This window comes from Homalodisca vitripennis, chromosome 5 (genome assembly GCF_021130785.1).
Source record: "Homalodisca vitripennis isolate AUS2020 chromosome 5, UT_GWSS_2.1, whole genome shotgun sequence".
In the NCBI taxonomy this organism is placed as follows: domain Eukaryota; kingdom Metazoa; phylum Arthropoda; class Insecta; order Hemiptera; family Cicadellidae; genus Homalodisca; species Homalodisca vitripennis.
Window position 1 is genome coordinate 112551020 of NC_060211.1, and position 25475 is coordinate 112576494.

At 31.2% G+C, this 25475-nt stretch overlaps 1 protein-coding gene across 9 annotated transcripts in view; it reads right to left on the minus strand.

The window, feature by feature from the left end:
* LOC124362720 (protein Malvolio-like) overlaps positions 1 to 25475 on the minus strand; it is a 93068-nt gene that overhangs the window by 36926 nt on the left and 30667 nt on the right. For 8 of the 9 annotated variants that reach the window (XM_046817451.1, XM_046817447.1, XM_046817448.1 and 5 more), the window contains exons 2-5: positions 12414 to 12563; positions 11433 to 11555; positions 8131 to 8357; positions 7233 to 7371 (exon numbers count right to left, since the gene is read on the minus strand). In XM_046817451.1, coding sequence (XP_046673407.1) covers positions 7233 to 7371; positions 8131 to 8357; positions 11433 to 11555; positions 12414 to 12557 — 633 coding nt within the window. In that variant the 5' untranslated portion in view covers positions 12558 to 12563. Of the gene's footprint in view, positions 1 to 7232; positions 7372 to 8130; positions 8358 to 11432; positions 11556 to 11868; positions 11999 to 12413; positions 12564 to 25475 lie in introns of those variants that run through there. The other variant, XM_046817450.1, reaches the window with a different exon arrangement.

Consider the following 25475-nt stretch of genomic DNA (forward strand, 5'->3'; position numbering starts at 1 on the left):
TATGTATATCTGATATAATCCAATCACATATGTATGGCAAAGTTTACCTTCATTGGTATTGGGGTAAATCATTAGAAACACCATGTAAAAAATAACATAATACAGGTACAACTTTATATATAGAATCCCAATATATAACGACACCCACTTGTAACGGTCCCAACTTATACAGTTTTTGTTTAGAAAATTTGGTTTTTATATAATGTATTTCCTTGTACATTATTGTTTTACATAAAGATTGTTGGCTACAAAGGCCGTGATGGTGGCAGCACCGCTCATTTGCCATGCATCCACCAGACAGTACCTTGAAATCCACCCCCCCCCCTTCGCAAATCTGTCAGAGAAGCAGTACAGGTGCAATAGTAAAGGGAAGGGGTGCACACCAAGATTTGTTACAATTTTTACATCAGTCCAAATGCATTAATAATTTGTACACATTTCAGAACTTATTCCTGAATAATCTGAATAGTTTCCAGACATTAGAAATCATACAAACAGTGATTTGGAGGGTGAAAAACTTGAATTGAAAACGTTCCGCTCATTGTGTTGACTGAACATGTGTCAGTGGATAAACATTACAGTGGGGCTTTACTATATGTCAAAGTCAAAGTCAAAAAATCTTTATTCATTTTAGTTACAATGATGTAACATTTGAATAGTGTCAGTTTAAACTAGCTAAAAACTAATATAAAATAAGCCTATAATAAAACTAAAATAAAACTACCTGATTTGCAAATCAAAATATTCATCTAATGAATATAAAGCCTTGTCTATCAAGTATGCCTTAAGCTTTCTTTTAAATATTTTAAGTTCTGTTTCTTGTTTGATAGCAAGTGGAATGGATTTAAGAAATTTGGATCCAATGTATGTTGGTTTTTTTTGTGTAAAAATTTAGCCTATGGTGAGGTATTAAAATATCATTTTTATTACGTGTATTGTACAAATGAATTACGTTGGTCATACCAGTATTTAAGTTTTTAATTTTAGAGCACATAATTGTATCCATTATATATTGACCGTAGACAGTTAAAATTTTGAATTCCTTAAAATATTCTTTCACAGAATCATTTATTTTTAGTCCTAACATAATTCTCAGAGATTTTTTCTGTATCCGGAGAATTTCATCAAGATTTGATTTTTTTGTAGCACCATACAAACAGAGGCCATATGCAATATAAGAGTGTATATAAGAGAAATAGATTGTCCTCAATGTATCAGTGCTACAGATAAAAGACATCTTCGTCAAAGCATAAATTCCCGAGTTTAATTTTGTAATCAACAATTGTACGTGTTGATCCCAATTAAGATTTTCATCAATAGTCAGACCTAAGAATTTGGTACTCTGATTCTTTGTTACTAGTTGGTTATTTACTATGATCATTGGCTCAATTATTTCCTTTTTTTGTTGGGTTTTAAAAGATATATAATTTGTTTTATTTATATTTAATTTTAAATTGTTTTCATTTAAAAAGGAATTAATGTTATTCAATTCCAAATATGAAAGCCTCTCTATCTCATCTACTGAATTAGATGATAATTTGAGGTTTGCATCATCTGCATATAAACACAGGTTTTCTTGGGGAATGTGTTTTAAGCTAAGGTGCATATCTTTCAAGTAACACAAGAATAGCAATGGTCCTAAAATTGAACCTTGCGGAACTCCAAAAACTATTTTTTTAAGTTTGGAGGATACTCTTGAGATTTTATTTGGTAAGGATATCGAAGGAATTTCTACATATTGAAATCTATTATTAAGGTAAGATTGAAACCATTTTAAATTTGTTGAATTTATTCCTAAACAATTTAATTTCTTAATTAAAATTGAGTGGTCTACGCTATCGAAAGCCTTTGAAAGGTCCATAAAAATACCTAGTGCATGTTCCCCTTTATCAACAGAATCTATTATCGACTCTAAATATTGTACTGCAGCACTTATTGTAGATCTACCAGTACGGAATCCATGCTGGTTATCGTCTAATAGATTATGTTCCTCTAAAAACGCCATTAGCTGAGAGTGAACGATTCTTTCATAAATTTTTGATGTTGAGGGAAGTAGAGATACTGGACGGTAATTTGACATTTCTTTTTTGTCATCTTTTTTATGTATCGGAAAAAATTTTGGCTATTTTTAATTTATCAGGGAAGATGCCAGATATAAATGATGAATTTATTAAATGTGCTAGTATTTCACACAGATGTTCTCTAGCAGATTTTAAAAGTATAACTGGTATTTCATCAATTCCACTTGAATAATTATTTTTCATTAAGCTTAATACATTATTGACATCCCTAGCAGTCACAGGTTTAAATCTAAAAGTTGGTTTTCTTAAATTATCATTTGAAAATTCGTTAGATGTCTCATCAAGGCAGACATGCTGGAGACCATGTTGGCCAGATAAATCAACCATATTTACAAAATAATCATTAAAACTGTTTCCAATATCTGTAGGGTCTGTTAATGTTTTATTACCTACTTTAATTTTAAAGTTATCATACAAGAAATATCTATTAAGATTTAATGATTTTTTTTTCGTAGTTTGTATAAAAGCAAGTTAGATGTTTTAACAACTTGTAACAGTTGCTCTTAATCAGTGCAACAAGACTAGAATAGATTTATTAATTTTATTTATTAATTAACAGAGAATAGTGAATATGATTCTAAAAATGAAGATCCAGGAGATGACTCAGGGACGATGGCTTTGTATGAATGGTGATGGAATGTCTGTTAATTTCCTTGTAAGTTTTATCCTATTTATTTATTTTTTGTTTCATAGAGAACCTTTATTTTATTTTATTACTTTATATAAATAGAGATTATAATTTTTGAATGTAAAATAGTAATGCAAACTGTATTGTGGCTCTTGTTTTACACTAATAGTATAGTTTATTAATTTATGGTTAGGTGTAAGAGAGGACTTGATAGTCCTAACCTCGCCAATTGAGTATATTTTACGTTGTATTCAATAAAGACATTTTTCATTTCATTTCAATATGTTTAGATATTTACAAACTGATATTCTCCTCATGTAGAAGACATTTTTTAATATAAACTTACATTACAAACAACATGAAATAGAAAAATAATATCAAAACATACCGTACAACATGGTAGAATCATAAAACACAATATAATAAAGGAATCTGAATCTGAATCTGAATCTATACAACTTCTCTTATTGTGCAGGTTCCAGATGTAATACTGTACATAATAATACTTTCTTTGTGATTCCTCTCTTTTTACTGTTACACTTGTGGTGTCATTTGTCTACCGAGGAAGAGATTGGACAGTATTAGAATGATAGATTTTGACCAAATCGCCAAATACAGTTATATCCGATATTATAGATTATGTTTCTTGGAGAGGTTTTAGTACACAAAAGGCCTTCGGAATGCCTGGTGCACACTCCATACTTAACTCGCTTGCCCTAGGAAGTATTTATAAACGACCTTCACTCAGCGGCAGGGGGAAGGGAGCGCCCTTTGTCTAACGCCGACCACCTGCTCGTCAGTTTTGCGTGTCCTACAGAGCCATAACCAAACATATCTGTGGCGTGTATTACTGCTATCTCTGTTGTCACGAGTGCACGTCTACTATGTATTTATTACTTTACTTTGTTATTCTTCATTGTATGGTAGTGTTGTGGTTAGTTTGAAATATTTATCTTGTTTTATAGTGTGACAAGGTGTATTTAATTTAATTTAAATTTATTTGAAATAAACAGTTATGTAAATAATTATTTTTTATTTTTATTAACAAATACGCTAATTGTAAGTAAAATGCGCCGTTTGATAAACTGTTGCTATTACCTTTTATAATTTTCTTGTAATAAAAATTAGCTTTAAACTTAAAGAAAACTAATTTTCTTTACTTGTCTTGGTGTTATAGGAAAGTTAATGGATTTATTAGTGGCATGCGAAGGGCTAAAGCACATTGTTTTTTATTTTTATCACATTTATTAACCCTTTTAACTGCCGACGTCCGATATGTCGGACGTCGGCATTTTTGCCGAAAACGCCAACGTCCGATATGTCGAACGTCGGTATTTTTTATTGTTACTGGCTACTGTTATGTTCAAATGCCGAAATATTCCGTATTTTGGTTGTTTAGGAGCAAAGGATAATGAAAGAAGCCATTTGAAGAACTTTGGATTTCTATTTTCGTCGTCTTTGACTAGAATTGACGAAACTACCTAGACATGCTGTCAAAACCAGTTGATCTGGGTTATGTTACTGAAATCTTCGTTCGTTGTTGTTGTTGTTTACAATGTTATCGAAAGTTTTTTTGAACTGTTACTTTTGTTGATTAAAGATAAAATGAGTAAAAGAGTTAGATCTAAACTCTCCTGTGAGTGAGGGAACAATAATTAACAGTTTAATCGATGGTGGAATAAAATGTGCAAGACGAACTGAGTGACGATTTCCTTCAGAATTTGTCAGATTCAGATGCCGAGAATGAATCTGATATTAGTGTTAGGGCTAGTGATGACAATGAAAGTGATGTGGATGACACTGATGACGATCCTGACTTATCTTACCATCAGATAATGAGGGAATTATTAGATAGGTGAGGAGGATATGGCACAGATAAGTTTACCTTCAACTTCCACTGGTAGGCCTAGAGGGAGGCCTAGAAGGAATAACCTAATAGGCTGTCCTAGTGATAACATAAATGATGGTTTATCTTCTCGTGATAGTCACAGGCCTAGGCCTAGTAATCTAAATGCAGGACAAGCTCTAAGTGATGTAGTATGGACCCCAGTAAATGAAACAAATGACCCCGGACATAATCACAATTTTTATTTTACTGAGCAACCAGGTCCTAAGCACTGTCCACCCTCTGACTCTAAGCCAATAGCTTATTTCAATCTTTTTTTTCACTACAACCTTGCTGAACCTATTTGTTCTTAGAACAAAATCAATATGCCGACCAGTACATGAGGGCCCCATCAGAACACTTTTTCCCCTGGATCTCGAGCTAAGCTAATCAGTGGAAAAACACCACCTTCGCTGAAATTAAAAGGGTTCATTGCTGTCATCCTGAATATGGGGGATAATCAGAAAACCAACAATAGCTAGCTATTGGACAACTTCAGACTCCCACTTTGTGCCTTGGTTCGGCAAATTGTTTAGCCGTAATCGTTGTTTGAAAGCCTTATTACAATTTTTTCATATAGTCGATAATAGCACCCTACCTCAACGTGGCCAACCAGATTATGACCCCTGCTCCAAATTCAATCCACTAGTAGAACACGTCAACAGACTTTTTAGAACATACTATACACCTCATAAAGAAATTTCTATAGATGAAAGTCTTGTAGGAACTAAATGCCGGTCACAATTATTACAGTATCTCCCGAACAAGCACCACCACAAATGGGGGTTAAAATGTGGATGATTTGTGACTCAGTTAGTAACTATTGTCTGGGTTTTTATTGCTACAAAGGTTCTAAAGCTAACGATGGTAACAAAGAGGTAGGCCTAGCATTCAATGTTGTCAAAAAAAACTTCTTGAACTTGGTCAGTATCTCAACAAAGGCTACCACCTCTTTGTCGACAATTTTTTTATGAGTATTCCTTGGCCCAATTCTTATACAGTAAAGACACCTTTGTAACTGGCACAGTGAGGAGGAACAGAAAAGGTTATACCAAACTCAATTGAAGGAAAAATTTAAAATTGGAGAAAAGAAGTACCTGAGAAATGGCAACATGCTATTTCTTGGATACAGAGAAAAAGCATCTCAAAAAAATCCGGTTATCTTGCTTTCTACAAAATCAGTCGCACTGTCCATTCAAAAACGAAAAGTACGCCAAAATGTAGAAACAGTACAATCCAAGCCAGAAATTATTAACTCTTATAACATGTTCATGGGAGGAATAGACACGTCGGATCAAATGTTGTATGCTTACTTAGATGAACGACGTACCGTTAAGTTTTGGAAGAAAGTAGTGTTCAACATTTTTTCTCGGATTATCCTAAAATGCATATATATTGTAACAAACATAACTGCACTGGTAAAGAAATGACGAGACTGCAATTTACTTCCTCTATAATTGAAGATCTAGCAGCAGAGTGGCTAAAAGCAAAAAATGTAGATGTGCCATTACGTCTAACAGCAAATGTTGGAGGTGGAGATGGGCCCCAGCGATTTGGAATGGAAACTCTGCCCAGATAAAAAGGAAAGGAACTGCTCTGTTTGTAGCAAAATAAGCACAGCTAGTGGTGGGTCAAGAAAAAAATCAAGGACCATTTGTGTGGCATGCAAAAGAGGTGTGCATGCCACCTGCTTTGGACAGCACAAGGTGCTAAAAACTTACATCAGGCACGTTTAAATATTGTAATATGTAGAAATTAGGTTTAGGTTTTGTGTACTTTTTTATTTGTTATTGCTATATATGTGTTATTGCTTTTTATAAACTAATAAATGAACAGAGGTATAAGAAAAAGTGTTTTCGTGTGAAACATTGCAGTGTACATCAAATGTCCAGAAATTGGAGGAGTGTTGAGTTTTGGGAAAATCCTCATAGTGCAGCTATGTTTCAAGGTAACACCTTCAAATTTGGTATATGTTCTAAGCAATTGCTCTAGTTTATAATGATATCATGCTCATAATTTTAGTTTAATTTTTAAAAATAAATTATCACATGCCAAAACACAATTTTTATTTTTTTATTTATTTTTTATTTATATAATTTTTTAAAATAAAATAATGAGTTTGTTTCAAATTAAAATGTAATTTTATTATTTAAAAACAGCATTTAAATACGAGTAAATAAAATCAAAATTCATGCAAAATCTAATGAAAAATAAAAAAGATACAGCATTTTTTGTAAATGAATGCACAACAGTGATTTTCCTCCTTGGCAATCTTGGCTGGTACAATAAAAAAATGGCTGGCAGTAAAAGGGTTAAAGGTTAGCAGGCATAAGAATGTTGCTAACCTCATTTACTAATTTAAATCTTTCATCCTCAAAATAAAAAATACTAAATAAAAGAATGAATATGTGCTTAACAAAATTATACTTAGTAACTAGTATATACAACAGTTTAAGGACTTTATAACATTAATGAAACAATAAAAATATGTTACTCATCCCTCAATACAAATGTTGAGTGTATAATTCTAAATGCATTGTATCCTAAAATAATAGAAGATTTAAGTTTAATCCATAAATTAAGAAATGGATATTTATTGACTATGCAATAGTACAGGATAGTAAAATAATAACAGTACCTCATAGCCAAATGAAACTGCCATCACAGTGATAAGGAAGCCAAAAAACAGTTCTAACTTTCTGAGCCCATATCTGTCCAGAAGAAGAAATGAGAATGTGTCAATGGCAGTGATCAAAACACCAAGCCAAAGCGGAATCCTTGGAAAAACAAAACAAAATTTAGAATTAGTTATGTTACCATAATTTTTATGTCATGTGAGGTCAGCAAGTTAAACATATTTCATATAATACAGATATTACTACATATTTCAATAAAAGTGTGCATTCAAAAATGCTCTAAAAGTAAAAAAAAACCTAAAAAATTGTTTGTTAAATAAGTGTGAATTGCTGAAAATATTGTAGAGTTAGACTGTTGATCTTGGACCGGTAAGGTTTCATTTAGGAGAAAATGTAATTTACTTTTTTATTTTGTTCATATTAATAATGAATGGTTAAAAATCAGTTTCTAACATCAACAGTTCAGCTACTAACTACAAAACGGTTGAGCGTATGTGTAAAGTTTATAAAACTGGTAGCTGTGTCAAAATACCGAAAAACCTCCACGATAGCTAAAGAGCACACAGTGAGACAATTAGCAAGATGTCTGAACTTTACTTAATTTATGGAACAAACTATATAAAGTCTGACAATTTACTTATTTCTTTTGTTTGCAGTTCATAACTATTACGTTGATCATAATCATTTCAATAAAAAAGCAATTCATCATTGAATTAATTATTGCAATCAATAAATAACCCTTTTTCCAATCAATAAAATTTGCCTGTTTGATAATTTTTTATGAAACCCTATCAATTAAAGACTTAGATAATATTTAATATCACTTAAGTGGCCCCTAAAGTATATACTGCCTCAACAACCATAGCTATTGTACACTTTGTCAAACGTAGGAACACTTACAACTTGTTGGACAGTAGATAGAGGGCAATGGCCGTGCCGATGACTTCTTGCATGTCAGAGCCGATGATGGCTACCTCTATCATTAGCCAGAGGAAGATTCTTGGCACTGTACGGTATTGGCGGTAGCACATTTCTGCTAAGTGTAACCCTGTAACTACCCCCAGCCTGGCTGCCAGTCTTTGCATCACCAACCCCAATATCGTAGCACTCATCAGCAGCCATAATAGCTAAACATGAACCAAAAATATTTACAACTTTTTGTACGAGGTGACAAATAAATTCATAATAGATACATTTTAAATTACTACCTAAGATAAAAAAACTGTATTCCCATCCATCAAAGAGATAAACTTTCTTGAACCAAACATTTTCAAATTGTTACTTTGTATTCTAATAAAAAACAAAGCTGTTTATATCATTATAAATTTGAATTATCATCTTCACTGGTAAATCAACATTTTCAATAATTTACACAGCCTCACATACACATTTATTTTCTTAAATTTTCAATTCTCTCATTAAAACTATATATATATATATATATATATATATATATATATATATATATATATATATATTTATTAAAATTTTTTAAACCTTTGCAGTGTTAAATATTCTTGGTTGGTCCATTTACATCTTAAGCATGACCAAACAATAACAATTGATCCATTTACCAGTGCAAATCAATACACCATAAAATTGTTATCTGTACAGATGTTTTAATTAAAATGAAAGTCTGTGAATTATTCTTTATGTTTAGGTCTTTGACTTTTTATTCCTAATATTTTTTGTTTCCAATATGCAGTGCTTTCCCAGCTATTCTAGTGCTTCTTTGTTTTTATCCTGTGAGCAACCAAAACAGTAGTTGTTTATATACACCAAAAATAATGTAGGATCCAATACATTATTTGATTATAAGTAATATTTATGACTATCAACAATAATTTATATTGTACTGAGAATAGATACAGGTAATTAATTATTGATGTCCGTTTAAACTTTGTACAATTATTATTATATATTAATAAAGACTAAAAACTAGAATGTGTAAGCTAAAGGAATAAATAGATACTCTGGTTTTGTTTTCTTTCGAAATAACAAAAGAATATTTTCTTTCAGTTCTAATTTGTTATAGCTAATCAGAAGAATTCTTGTTAAAATATAAAAAAGTTAAGATTACAATGTTGGAGTTCTGGTACAATATTGAAATATAGTAATTGAACAATTAAAATATAAGTTAGGTAATAGAATTCAATAAATGTTGTAATGATGATACACCAAGCTAGTAGTAGAACAGGGAAGATTTTCACTCAGAGGTGGTTGATCGTACCAGCTATTTTTGAATATTGTAATAAATTTATTACTGTTCATAGAATAGAGATATATTCAGAATTTTGATGTATCAGAATATTGATTAATAACAAAAATGTATCTCTTCAAAATTAAAATTTGGGTGAATGATAGTCTTTAAAAAATTTATAATTGGGAAAGTTGAAAGTCCGTGGGTATGAAATTCTGATGAAATAATAAAGGTTGGGTCTCACAAAAATTGTACACTCCACTACAGGTATTTTTATCAAAAAGGCCTTAAAAAAAGGGAACATACAGTCACTATGACTCTTGCAGCCAAATACTAGCTAATTAAAATTAAGGATATGGTGATAAGATGGATGAACACAAAATTAATTTAAAATTAACTAATAATAAAATTATCTTAACATTAACAAGAAAAATATTTGAAAGTAGCTTATATTATTATATTTCTATGCGATTTATATTATATTTATAATAAATGAGAGATGAATGATTTATGAAATGTCACGACTATTGATTTAATATTTGCTTTGATTTCTGAAAGTTTCAGTTTTTAGGAAATGAAGCTTGAGTTCACTATTTATTCATAATTAAGATAAGAGCTGGAGCAATCACATTTACAGAACATTTATGATGTGCAATAGGGTTCTCATCCCCTGCACAAGCTGGTCTATTATTTAATATGAGTATTAATTTTATATAACTTCTTTCATACTAACTGGATCAAAATTTAATATGGAACAATGACTAAGATTTGGTGAAAATGTAATGTTTTTATTAAATGTTGTCTTACTCTAGGAGCTAAGCTATTAAAATGAGAATTAAAAACTTCGACATCTTCCATTGAATTAGTTATTTTTTATATTTAGCATAATCTTGTTATAGCTTTTTTTACACTCGTAAATTATCTTATAGAACATTTCCGCCAGTGGCCTTTGATTTGATACTTCATTTTACTATGTAATCATTATTAGCAATTTGCTTGGCTCTGTTAACAACTTTCTAAATATATTTTCATCTAATTACATAGCCTTTGAAATAATAATCTGAACTAAGTTGAGAAGCAGCATGGACTTTATGAACATCCCTAGGTGAAACCACTTTACCATGGGTGATCCATTTATTACATTAGCAACAAATTTTTCAAATCTATTTACATAGGGACACCCTGTATATCAACTTCTTGCACTAAAAGTCCTTCCCACAGACTCAGTAGACGAAAATAACAAGTTGTATAGAGTTTAAAACATGCCAAGGGGAAGAGCAAACATTGAAACTATAATGCAAAGTTTGGTTCTTTGGCTAATTAGAATCCACAGAGGAATAAATATAGAAGAAAGAGAAGGGCTCACAGTAAGGAATCCTGAAACTCATCATTTTGGACCAAATGGACAATATTTGCAGACTTTGTTCCACATTGTACTTAAAGATCAAAAAGCAATCTAGGGGAATGTATTATGCTCGATGGCACAATGGGAAAGTGAGTATCCAAAATGTTGGTACAAGTGAATTTTTGAAGCAATTGTTTATGCAATATTCCGTTTTCTTTTAATAAAGCAGAAGTAATAAAAATGCTCTGCTTTACCACAAAATTAAATCTATTCTATACTAAAATACAATTAGATAATTACTCCAATTTTCTTAAAATTGTAAGATTTTTATTTTTGTAATTTCTAATGTTAAATTTATTTCTTGATAAAAAGTTATTTATTTGTTTTTAGAAATGTAAATTTTGTATGTAGAAACATTTAATTGTGGTTTAGAAATACTTAATTTTTCACTTTTGAGAACCCGATATTTGTTTTTTTATTGTTTTCTTGGATAAGTCGTGTAGGAAGACATACTCATTTCTCAACATACAATTGTCTATTACTCGTTTTTGAATGTTATAAATAACTCTTGTTTCAATCATCTAATTGTTTTCAGGGAAAATTTGTTTATAAGGTCCTAAACTTGTAAAGCATAAGTTATATAGCAGATAATCTTACTTTGTATTTGGCGATCGTCCCAGATTGAAGGTCAGACTGAACATTTCCTGGGTCCAAGTAAGCGATGCTCATCAAAAAACCAGGGCCTGTAAATGCCCATAATTTTGTCCAACTAAATCTATCCTAAAAAAACAAAAATCAAATATTAACATGTATAAAATTGCATATATATATATATATCTCACACATATGTTAATACAATTCGTATTGGATATTATTCATGCTTAAGTATTTTCATTACAAGAAATTAATTTTAAAAAATCTCTTAACATGCAACAGATTGTACTAAAAAAATTGCATGAGTTCTGGATGTACTTAAATAGTTATATATGTAATATTTTTCATGCAGTTAACTCAAAGACAGTTTAATTTATTTAAATGAAATTTCGGGATGATACTAACAATTAAGCCACATATTTGGGAGAAGCATATTTACCATTTTGAAATTTTGGTAACAATTTCTTGGTATCTAACTAATTAAAATAGTATGAATGTGTTCACTGCGGCATGCAATGTTGCAGAATCAGAGTGAGAGTACTCAAGATCACTCAATACAAAACCGCAGTGAAAAACAATAAGTGGCAAATATCATACTGAATATGTGATAACACTTATATGGGTTAAATATAACAAGAAAACTGACACGTGTTTATCTTCTAAGCCTATGTTGATAAAATAATATGTCAAATATCACTTTAATATCAGAATGAAAACAATGTACAATTTACTATGTTTTACTAAGATATCAAACCACCTATGTTTTTTTTTATTAGTTTGCCTTCAAATTGATGCTAATTTGTAAGTATATTAAATAAATTATCTTACACTGAGAGAGTTAAATAATTGGGTTTCTAGGTAAAAACTATAAATGATATAAAACATGCATTATAAATAAACCCTTTTAGTTTCACATCTTGTCACACGATTACCTATGTTAATTATATCAGACTTGTGAAACTAGTAAACAATTTTAATACTTACTGTATCTATGTCAGGAATTAAAACTCGGTTGTCAGCATAGTATGCTTCATTGGATGGAGATAATGTCGTATGTTCTGACGGCAAATTTTCTTTACTACTTCTTTTAGTATTTTCAATGTTATCTTCCTCTTCATTGTATTCCATTGTGGGCTGAAATAATGCAAAATTATTTTAACATTGATTTATCTGAAATAAATAAAAAACTATGCTCAAATGTTATGTATTTATAATATGTTATACTGCAGCTAGAGGTAAATGCTAAAAACTTATCTAACAAGTTTAAATGTTGTACAAAAACTAAAGTATATGTAAGAAAGGTTGTTAAGGTGAATCTTTAATTTTCAATAAATAAAGAACACAATAGAAGAGTTAGTAAATTGGTTTAACCATAATCTACCTAGTATAAACGAATACAACATTTTCCAATATATTTTTTTATTTTGTGCAAGGCCTTTCTGAATCAAAGATTCCATCATCTTCACAAATTATTTGTGAAGTGCCTGATACTATAATAAACCTGTTTTCCAATGCTCCAAGATTCTACATAATCTACCTGTTCGAAATTAAAAAGATGTCAACATACTACACTGTTTCTGAATTAATTCAGTTGTTTCCAGGATAGGAATATTTCTGAAATTGAATATATATATTCAATGACCACAATTCAGTTGAGACATTTAAATTTAAATTTTAAGAATAAGAATTGATAGAACCTTAAACTATATAAGCATCAAACTTAAGTTTTGCATTAAGAATTCTATTTAATTTAATCTCAACAAAAATATGAAAGATGTATTACAATGTTTTGTGAAATAAGACATTGATGGTTATTTCCTCTAATTTAAATGAAGTGTTTCTATCTAAACACTTGGACCAAACAGACGACCACAAACGGTCCTTCCATTCCTTCTAGTTAGTCATTCCTTTTAACCACTAGTTAGTTGGTTTTAACTAGTGGTTCACATTTTTTTAAGAATGATTAGAATTGGTTAGCGAGAAAACTATTAACCACATTTACACTATTATTGGTTACAATCTTATATTTATGAAATTTTAAGAACTGAGCATAAAGCCTTGTCATACTATCAAAGATTTAATGACATGCAGACAACACAAGTCATACAAATTTAATTAATATCTCCCATTATTCTCTCAACTTATTTGAAAAGAGTCATATTTACATGAATATGTGTATGTACAAAACTTTATAGTAAAACTACTTTTGGTTTCTCCAAACATGTTACAAAATGAAAGTATGAAGAAATGTTTCAACAGCTACTTAATAAAATCTATTCTAATATTCATGAAATATTGAGTGATAATATTATGTACTGCATTTTACGACACTGGCGTAGATATTTGATTTAAGACATTGTATATTATTAATCCATGTTCATGACTTTATTTTTATGAGTTTTGGTACTTTTATAATAAGTAATATTGTGAATAAAAATTTATAGACCTATACTTTACTTATAGACAAGTATAAAATGAATAAAAAAACTGAAAAAATTAACATAAACATTAAATTGTAACACAACTTAAAAATACGAATATAATGCAATTAAATCAAAAGTATTACAGTTTCGGTAATTCACAAAACTTTGAAAATTAGCTTCAATTTTAGACAAAGTGAATTAAAAGAGTAGTTTACATAAAATTAAAAAGGTTAGGAAGATATTAATAATAGGTTTAATCTCAATAAGCCGAACTCAATAAATAAGCAATAACTAGTTAAGTACATTTAAAATATTTTTAACTGTACCTTGGATTATTACATACTAAAATAATGATTATTATTTAAACTACTTGCATAGTAAACAATGAGGATTTAAACATAACTTGAGTAATGTACTTAAACACAGTTTTAGTACAACAACACTGGAAAAAGCCATATGAGCTTTTTGCTTTGTACACATTATGTGTTTGTAACTTCTGTTAGCGTAGATATTGTTTTTAGTTTAATTTGTAACAATATAAGTTGGTCAATAGGTAGTTTGACTATTTCAAATTTACACTTGTATGCGATAATTACTAATAATATTTGTATTTTTTAGATTTACTGTTGGTGAAATTCTCACTGAGCTTAAAAATGCATATTATTTCTCCAGATCAGTCTGGTGAAACTGATTTTTATAACCATAAACCATAAATCCCATAAATTGACTACATTTAAGATGTACATAATCAGATAATAAAGTACTCCAAATGCATAGCATTTGATAAATCGGACATCCTCTAAGTACGTAAGTTTCTGATTTCGAAATTTTAAAACTATTTTCCCATGTTTTTTGTTTGTAATTAGCTATATTTCAACAAACAAATTAATTAATACAAAATTAATACTTATGCACTAATGGGTTTTAAAAATCAAACACATGGAACACACATTTCGTTTAGATGTTATTTTAAAAGGAAGTGGGACTTCAACAATATAAAAATAACAGTTTTTGATTTTTTTCACACAGTACTGGAAAACGGATTTAAAATGTTGTAATAAAATAAAAAATAAATAATTGCTGTCAAAAATTTCAAAATCATAAAAATGATAATGATATGGATGATGAGGACTATTCAGAAAGTAAAGAATGTTTTCAACTGATGCTGCCAGGCGTGCACCAATCGCGTATATATTGGTGTGGTTGTGCTCGGCACCTCAGTCAGAGTCCAGCCGTGACAGCAGGAACCCCTACCTGTTCTTGTTATATTAAAATTTGAAATGTGTTCTGCAATAAAAAATACCGCCAGCTGTGAAGAGCAGTTTGTGATTTGTTTTTGGTTGGCAAAATACTTAAAACCAATAGAAATTTATAGGGCACTGTATGAAGTGTACGGGAACAACATAATGACTGAAAGTTCTGTCAGGAAGTGGTGTGTTCAGTTTTAAAATGGCAGAACAAACATTCATGATCAACAGAATAGTAAACGTTCGAGTATTGTGACTGATGAACTGGTCGCCAAAGTTGATCAAATGATTTGTGATAGCATTGTTTCACAATAACCGAGTTTCTTATTGATTTTCTACAATATGGTGCAACACTTAACTCTGAGCAGTACTGCCAAAAATAGTAAAATCTTAAGAGAGCTGTCCAAAACAAGCGCTAAGGAAAATTGTCATCCAAAATTTTGCTTTTGCATGACAATACCCGACCTCACATGGTAAACTGTATGCAAGAACTCTTAAACTCGTTCAACTGGGAACATTTTCCTCATCCCCCCTATACCTGATCTTGCTCCAAGTGATTTTCACTTGTTCCCAAAAATGAAGACCTGTCTAACAACACAGTGTTTTGACAATGATGAAGAGTTCCAGGCATGTTTTACTAAGTGGTTGAGATAACAGGTGGCAGAATTCTATTACACAGGAATTTCAAAGCTTATCCCCACTATTATAAGAGCCTGAATTTGTTTGGTGTTATGTAGAAAAGTAATATTTTAGTCCCTCTTTCACATGTATATAATAAAATTTTTTTCTTGTACTTGGGTTTTTTTAAATTCCAAAACGTTCCTTACTTTCTGATTAGCCCTCTTATGTTATGTAAAAATTTTAAGCCGTCATGCTAGCAACAATAATTAAAAGAATATTTAAAAAATCCTTACAATGAAGACAAGATTGGGATTGTTATCAACCAGTAGTATTTATAATGTACAATCTCATAATTTCAGTTAGTGGAGTATGGTTGTAGTTATTTACGACATATCTGATAATGATTGGTACATCTGTTTTTGTATTATGAAGAAATCTAGCTTTTGTTTGTTTGACTATGTAGATACTATTAAATTTACAATTTTCCTTCCGTGTACGAAGATGTCATTATATGCTTTTACATCTTTAGACCTAGATTTAATGTTTCTAATTACATGCATTGTATACTTTCTTGGACACTTAAATCTAAGTAGGCTTTTGGTCTCAACAATAATGCCTGTAAATTCCTTTCTATCCTTGCTGCCTGTAGTGTAGTTCTCATTCTAACCATGGTCTTGTCAATTTGGTCACTCCACCTCATTCACGATCTGCTGAGCAGTTGCCCTGCTTCTGGGTTCTGTAGGTAAACACTCTTGATTATCACAGGTTCTTCTTTTATCCACAGATGACTAATATATCTAAATATGTGAATCTTAACCAATGTCAAAATGTCTGGGCACATAAGTTGTCACTTAATTCTCTGTTGGATTCTCCATTCACTTTTATCTCCGACTGGAACACACATTTATCTCAAGACTCTATTTCAAAAGAAATAAGAGTTTTCTCTTGAGCCTCTGGTTGGTACCCATGTTTCCAAGTCACAAAATAATATTGAAATGATTACTAAAAGATAAAGATTTACTTTTGTTTTCTAAAGACAATGTATGTTCTTGGTGCTGTGGCTGTTCTATTGTTGATTTCATTTCCATCTGCAATATCAATAATTGTAATTGCTAAAGTGAAATATTTATATTCTGCCACACATTCAAATGCCAAATCAATCTACCTTCAGACTTTCCTGTTCATTAGGTCTAGTCCTTCTTCTAACCCTTCAAGTAACTTCAAAACCTATCCACTTTGTCTCTCTGATTAGTATACCTACAAATATCACTAAATTGTATACAGTAGTTAAATATCTTTAGATTTTTTAAATCAATTGTTAGGGCAATAACAGTAATTAATATATTTTACTGTTCTTAATTGCCTTGATAAACTTAATTACAATATGCAATTTAAAGAAAGAGAAATTCAATTATATTCATATGGTTAAATAATGAAGATTAAAATTAGAGTGAAAAACAAAGAAACAAGTACATTGTTTGAGTTGCTCACTTTCAGTGGAAACATGCAACAAACAATAACTATTAGTAGCACCACTATCAGTTGGACAGAATTATTGTCTCTTGACAGATAAAAGAATTAGCACTATCGCCATGTCAACAACCAATATATTTGAGAACATCGTAAAATAATAAAATGATTGTAATTTGACAACACTCGTCACTAAGATGAACAAAGTAATTGTGCATGTAAGAGTGTATGATATCTTAAGAATGGTTAAGAGAATGTTTGTACACATTTAAATGAGAAAAATTGCTTAGGATTTGCAACACTCTTCCAAAAGGAAAGAGAGAGGCATAAGGAGTTGAATGAAAAGTTAAAATGTAGTAATAGATCAAGTTTATATAGAATTTTAAATGCCTAGATAAGACAATAGCATTGAGATAGCCTGCAAAAGCACCACTAGCATAACTTGAGTTGGAAACCTAATTACCCTCCAGTACTTGTCTCCTTGAGACTCTACTCAGTTCTGGCTCTATTTTGAAGCCATTAAAGCTTTTAGGTATCACTTTATATCATAAGTTTATATGATATGAACATACAAATAATTTAATTTCAAAGTTGTCAAGAGTTTGTTTTTTACTACGCAAACTTAAGAGCTGTGTTAGTATTAACTTAATTAAAAATGCAGACTTTGACAGTTTTCATTCTCATTTGTTGCATGCAAATATATTATGGGGTGATAGTGTAGGTACAGAAAAAGTTTTCCTATGGCAGAGGAGGGTTATAAGAATTCTGTACTGTTTGGGTTACAGGGATAATTGTAAATAATATTTTATTAATTTTAATAACATTACGACTAGTGCATTTTTCCAAACTTAATATATGTACAAGAGAATTTAGATGTTTTTACAAGTTTTATTGAATGACATACTTAATTATTACACAAGACATGCCAATGACTTAGTTCTGCCCACCACTATATTGACTAATTGACAGTCATCATTAAGAAAACTAAGCTCACTATATTACATTATATCAATAAATAAATATAAAACACACACAGCTTCGTTATTGGACTAAAAATGTGCTAGTTTAGTAGAGCGTTAGCAAATGATTTATAAACAAGCTAATTTAATTTAAAGAAAATGAAAGTTAGTTTGCATTTTTGACAAGTGAAATAAATAGACTTTTATAGTGTTTCAAAGATGTGATAATACTATTAAATCAAATTATTATGGTTCTTCTAACTATTAGTTTATTATGGTCTTAATTAACATTTTAGTATTAATAAAACAAAACAGAAAGATGAAAACCAATATTCATTGATACATTAAAATAAGAAAATAAAAATCTGCATCTTTCATTCAGAGAACTTAAATTTATATAACACCTACAACAAGAGAAGTTAGGTGTTAATAATGTACTGTAGTGACAATTACTTAAATATAAATCGAATTGTTAGTATTTATATAGTTATATTGATGTATAAACAATCCTAAGATGTTAAATATTGATAAAAAATTAATTTAAGCTTTCCAGTTTATCCTGCATCAGAACATTGTTAACAGAATTAAAGCTGTAGAGAGTCATCTCCAGTCAACAAATATTAGAAACAGCCAATAATAAACAATCAGCTGTATGTACACTTGAGTTGAAGTGAGGCATCAATATGAAATTATGAAAGTCGGGTGCCAGAGTGTGTCACAACTAGATTCAAATCAAAACGGAGAATGTCCAAAACCGACCTATCTTCCTCATATCCAAGGGATAAAACTGATAAAATAGGTGAGGCATTAAAAAGGCATTATATCACAACAGTATTCCAAGCCAGCTAACACAGTGAAAACTGTTTGAGTTCAATAAACAATATGACTTCTCTGTGTACACTTGGAGTCTTCGAAATTCCATGTAGTTTTGGATGAGTCTATACATGGAGAACAAAATGGTTCATGTCTACACGATAAAGTGAACATATAAGGCTATAGCAGAACACAATTACAAAACCAAATCTGCCATAGAATTTGGAAAAAGAAAAAATACTCTGCAAAAATTCCATACTTTTATCCAAGAATAAAAAGTATAGAATCTACACTAACAGTAATATTATCATAAAAATGAATAGCTAAAAATGTGTTGCTGACTGCTGATCTCAGGAATGGCTGGACCAATTCGGCTATTTTCTTTTAGTACATCCAAGGAAGGTTTTGATGAAGAGACAAATAGCAAAAATTTCCCAGAATATTTAATAATTCAGGAAAATAATTATAATATTTACAACATTTAATCCAAAAGTTAATTTATACTAAATAGCTGTTGAAACTTTCAACTTAAGTTACAGAGAGGTGAAAACATTTATTTACATATAAATTTTAGAAAATATTAAATAATTATACAGTAGGTACTTGATCAGTAGTATAAAGCAGACTGCAAAGACGATGTCACTATCTAATGTTTACTTTATATTGCACAGTGGTGAATAAATCATATAATGCATTGGAAATATTATTTAAACGATGTTATAAACCCCACCTTAATGCACAAAGCTGTGAATTTTTGCATATAAGGTATTTGAAATTAGTAGGCTCCCTTGAGATTGTGTAAGGCATTTTTACAGTAGTTAAAAGAAAAGCAAAGGGATGGCACACTCAACCCCTTATACAAGAAGCAAACATGAGGGAAGTAGATGTAATTTTTAGCTTGAGCATGCACATGTTTTCTTCATTAGAGTAAAAAAATCAAAATCACTTTTAGGACCAGAAAACACACTGGAAACACGTTTTTAATATAAATTCTCTTTGAAAACCTCTATATATGTGTTTTTTTCTTGATCGACTTTGGACTGCAGTAATTTTTAAATCGTAAGTATATATACTTTCTTCTTTGGAACAAAATAAACAAATTCTAACAATGGCACTTAAAATATCTTATACCGGAAGTAGATTACAAGAAAATCAACATATGTATATATTTCATCAATAAGATAAATAAATTGGACCAGAAGTGAATTTAATTGGCTGGAAATTACTCTTTTTGACCGCAGTAACTTTTCAGTCGTATGTAAGTTATATTTTCTTCATTGGTACAAAAATGCAAACAATGGCAATTGAAAAATCTTTGACAGAAAGTAAATTAAGAGCCAAAAGTAGACTTTTTTATCAAACTTGGTTTTTGTAGTTATATATTTTCTTGAACTGGTACAAGGCAAACTCAACTGTGGCACTGGAAATACCTCAGACAAAAAAGTAATTTTAAACAGACAGAAGATGATACTTTTTGAAAAATTATGTTTTAGGAGACATATTGTTTCATACAAAAAAAACCTAAAATAGAACCAGTCAAAATTGTATATCACATTTGAATCTCTCAACCATACATACTGAAATAATATGTACCTGATATGTCTAATTCTGTTTGAAAAATATCACAGGGCTTGCGTGTTTGCTAGTCTTATAAATAAAAATGAATAGCAAAATGTGTTGCTAAGTGCTATAATTTTGGGAACGGCTGCACCAATTTGGCTAATTATTTTTGTACAATATTCATTGAAATTCTAGAAAGGTTTGTATCAAAAGAAAGATCAGAAAAGTTACCTGGAATATTACGGAAATTGTACTATTTATGTTTCATAATCCAAATTTAACTGACACCAAACAGCTGTTGACACTTTCGGCTTAAGTTCAACTTATTGACTGAAATATATGTTTACATTTAAATGTTATAAGCTATTACAGTGTTTGATCAGTAGTGTAATAAAGATAGCAAACAAAATGTTAATATCTATATTTTACTCCAGATTGTGCCAGTAACGAATCTAATGTATTGTAAATACTAATTAAACACTGTTATAAAACCAACCTTACTAAAAAAGCTTTGAATGTTTTCACATAAGGTACTTCAAACTCATGGGCTTCCTTGACATTGTGATATGGCATTTTATAACAGAGGCTTATGGAAAACAGAGAAATGAACACTAATATACCTTAATGATATATTCTTTCTCTGACTACAGTCCGAAAACCAAGACTTTTATAATGCAAAACTTTATAAACCATTATTTTGAAATGTTGTCTGAACTTAATAAGGATTTCCCCTTTACATGTAACGGAAGCAGATAGGTAGGATTATCCCTAGACTATAATAGGGTACTGAGTTTAACTTACGTATGTATATTTTCTTTATCGGGACAAAAAGGCAAACTTAACTATGGCACTGGAAATATTTTAAACTGAGAGTTGATTACAAGACCCAGAGAAGATGCTTTTTGATCAAAATAGATTTTTGACAGCTACATATATATATTTTATTTGATCGGGGCAATAAGGCAAACCAAACTGTGAATTTAAACGGCTGAAGTAGGCACCTTTTAGTAGGCTTCTCAGTCTTATGTATAATTGAATTTTCTTCGTCAGGACAAGAAGGCAAACTCTGCTTTGATACTGGAAATATCTTAGATCAGGAGTATATGACAAGGGCAAGAAGGAAAAGCTTTTTGACTGAAGTAATTTTCCTGAATTGTTTCAGTAAATTTTCTTGATCAGGGTAACAAGACAGACTCAGCTGTGGCTATGGAAATATAATGAATTTGAACAAAAAAATGCTCATACACATGCAAACCATAATATAAGTCGGGTTAAACTCTGTTACTCATATCCAAGAGCACTTAATTAAATAATATCTAGCTGGTGCATGCCTACTTATATTTTAACAATTTTATAGGACTCCCATCATATTACATCGTAGTGCCTTTAATAAGTAGAAAAGGACTTTGACTTTGAAAATTGTGTGCGAAGTAGAGGTTAACAGCTAGTAAATTAAAATAATTAAATGATAGTATTATTACTTTTTATTATCAAGTTAAGATGAAATTTAAAGTATAAATATTTATGAAGTTCAAGCTTCATTCTACTAATGAATAGGGGAATTATGTTTGCTTAAATTGTCATCTAAGAGTTGAATAATTAAGGTATATTAGGAAAAAAGTGTAAAAATACAAAATTATAATTTACAATCAAATTTGTATGTTATCTATAAGGATTAAATAACATTAAAACAAAATCCTCAGTTTACTTATCAGATTATACACTTCCATTGTAAATTAAACCCATTCAAAACTAATTAAAAGATAAAAGGATTAACTGAAACCATTAGAAATGCAGTTAAAATACAGGATTTAAATTATATTTAGATTCCTATTTGTTAGAAGAAACTCCCCTTGAGTCACAAAAGACAGTTAGTCTGCTATGTTTTATCTTAATGAGAAAATAATTCATACTATCTTAACTATTGTGGCCTATTATCACATTAATGGCTATTATTAAATTATACTTAATCTTAGCTGATCGCTTTTAATACCAATAGAAATCTTACTGATAATGTTTAGTAAAGTACACACACACACGCACTGTCAACACACACACACACACACACACACACACACACACACACACAAAATTGTAATTTAAATTGAAGATTAAAACAAATAATGAGCATTTATTCATACTATAGTTTTGATAATAACTTATTTTGTTTAATGTAAATAGCTTAAAAATAAAGGTTTAACATTCAATCTCTAATAAATAATAAAATTAATTCCCACCTCCAAAAAATTGTTTTTTTATAATTGCAACTAACATTTTACTAACTTGGTCCCCCCAAGTTTCCCAATAGCATGGGACCCACAATAAAATTCTAATTTACTTTTTCAAATTAAAACTTTAATTTTAATCATAACTATTAGATCTACAAAAAATTCTATACAAACACAAATCTATGTTTTTGTGTAGGTAAAAGATATACAACATTAAAAGCACGCTAGACTTCGGGTCAGTGCGAGAGGTTTCGTAATTGCTTACTTGATACTTGATGTCTTCGTCTTTGACTGATAAAACCAGATAGACTGTGTCAATTTTGTTTAAAACTGTTTGCAATAGTTCAGAAAAATTTTGTCAAGTATTTAAAACTATATACACTATTTACAAAGGTTTATGGTGGCAGGACTAGAACAGTGGGTCATCTTCAAGTTCCTTGAGTGCATATATAGGCCTACTTGTAAGTCTGGACCATATGGCTTCCTTGAACTTAATAGTGTTCATATTTCTGATGCTTTCCGGTAGGCTGTTGTATAGTTTGACCGCTGCTATTGGAAAACTGTTCAACGATTTTGAAAGTCAACATTTAAGGGTGTTTAGGTCTTTTGCATGGCGGGTGTTGTAGCCATGGACATTTTGTCTTCTCCCAAACAGTGATTCATTCTCCTTTATGTATATAAGCGAGTTCATTACATATTGGCCTTGAGGCGTTAATACCTTGAGGCGTTTGAAAATAGGCCTACAATGCTCCAGATGGTCTGAAGATGTAATGATGCGTAGCGCCTTCTTTTGGAGAACAAGTATTCTGCTGCATGCTGATGCATGGCCCCAGAGCAGAATACCATAGGCTAGGTGGCTGTGAAAAAGTGCGTGGTACACCGTTACCAGGCACCGCTCTGGTACCATGTTTCTCAGTTTTCTCAGCAAGAAGATAACCCTGGAGAGTTTTGTGCAGACTTTGTCTATGTGGCAATTCCAATTTAACTTCGGGTCCAGCCAGAAACCGAGTAATTTAACGGCCTCATCACAGTCCTCTATGACATCTCCATTTTTTAGAGTACAGAATATCAGTTGTGTTTTTTCTTCGTTTAATTTTAGTTTGTTTGTGGTGAACCACCTCTTGGCATCTGCTAACAAGTCCTCGGCTTCCTGAAGCACGGAGTGTATCAGCTTTCCTCTGGACAGGAGCGTAGTGTCATCTGCAAACAGCACTGCCCTGCCTCCCAGTCTTAAATCATTCACAAGAATTAAGAAGAGCAAAGGTCCCAGGATGGAACCTTGTGGCACTCCATGCATGACTTCTCTACTTCCTGAAGTAGCCCCACCAAGCGATACCCTCTGTTGTCTATTTTCGAGATAGCTGGAAATAGTTTTGTGAACTGTTCCTTCGATCCCATAGGAATTTAGCTTGCTAAGTAGTATCTTATGCGGCACACAATCGAATGCTCGGCTCAGATCACAGAGCGCAAGAGCCATTGATTTGCCAGCCTCGAAAGCTTCCATTATCTTTGATGCTATGGATAATAAGGCAGTGGTTGTAGAACGTCCACTTCTGAAGCCATGTTGGGTGTTGCTGAGCAGATTGTTGGACTCAAAAAAATCAACCAACTGTTTTTTCATTATTGACTCCATGACCTTAGACACCACTGGCAGAACTGAAACTGGCCTGTAATTCACCAGTTCCTCAGGATTTCCTTTCTTGTAGATGGGGACTGTGCGTGCAATCTTCAAAGCATCTGGAAAGATACCTCGACTAAGACACTTGTTTATTACTACTGATAGAGGGTTTGCTACTTTATGGATCACCGCTTTCAAAACAAAGCAAGGAACACCATAGATATCCGGGCTTCTAGAGTTCTTTAGCCTATTTACTATTTTTATAATATCTAGTGGCTGCACCTCTAGACAGTGGTCTAATATAGGCTTAGGCCTATTCGCAATATGCAGAGGGTTAAAGTCCATCTCCGGAAGGTTTGTCACTATCTCTTCAACAGCCTCTATAAAGAAATTGTTTATGTTGTCGGGACTTTCTGAGCAGGAAGCATATGGCTTCTTGGGTCTGTGTGAGTTTATAATATCCCAGGCCGCTTTACACATGTTGGAGGATGACCTGATGGTGTGGACGTTGAAGGCCTTCTTAGCTTCTGTTACTTCCAGTCTGTACTGTTTATTTGTTTTACAATATAATGCATAGTACTCATCACGGTCTTTTGGTGAGACTGCTGATTTATAATGATCATTTAGAAGAACTACTAAGTTTTTAAGCCTGCGCAAGTCTGCCGTATACCAAGATTTATCTTTAAAATGACATTTAGTTCCATTTATTGGATTTTTTTTTAAAAGGTTTTAATGGAAAAAGTATGTCAAAATTGTAATTAAAGGTTTGAAGAAATCTATCAAAGGAGTGCTCAGATAAATAGTGATCACCCAATTCAATTGGCCAGTTTACGTTTTTTAGAGCCCTCCTTAGTAAAGGCAGCTGTTCATCCTTGATGACGCGCTTTGTAAAACTATACTTATCATGCCATGAAACTTCTTTGTGTTTGCCATTTTCCAAGCTTGACTTTATTGTCATAATAACTGCACTATGGTCCGCAATCATAGGTTCAATGACTTCCACCTTATAATCCCAAGAATCAAAATTTGTAGCCATGGAATCTAGGCACGCTGGGCCTCTTGTGGGTACTCTGTTTGAAATGTATAGGCCATGACTAATGAGCATGT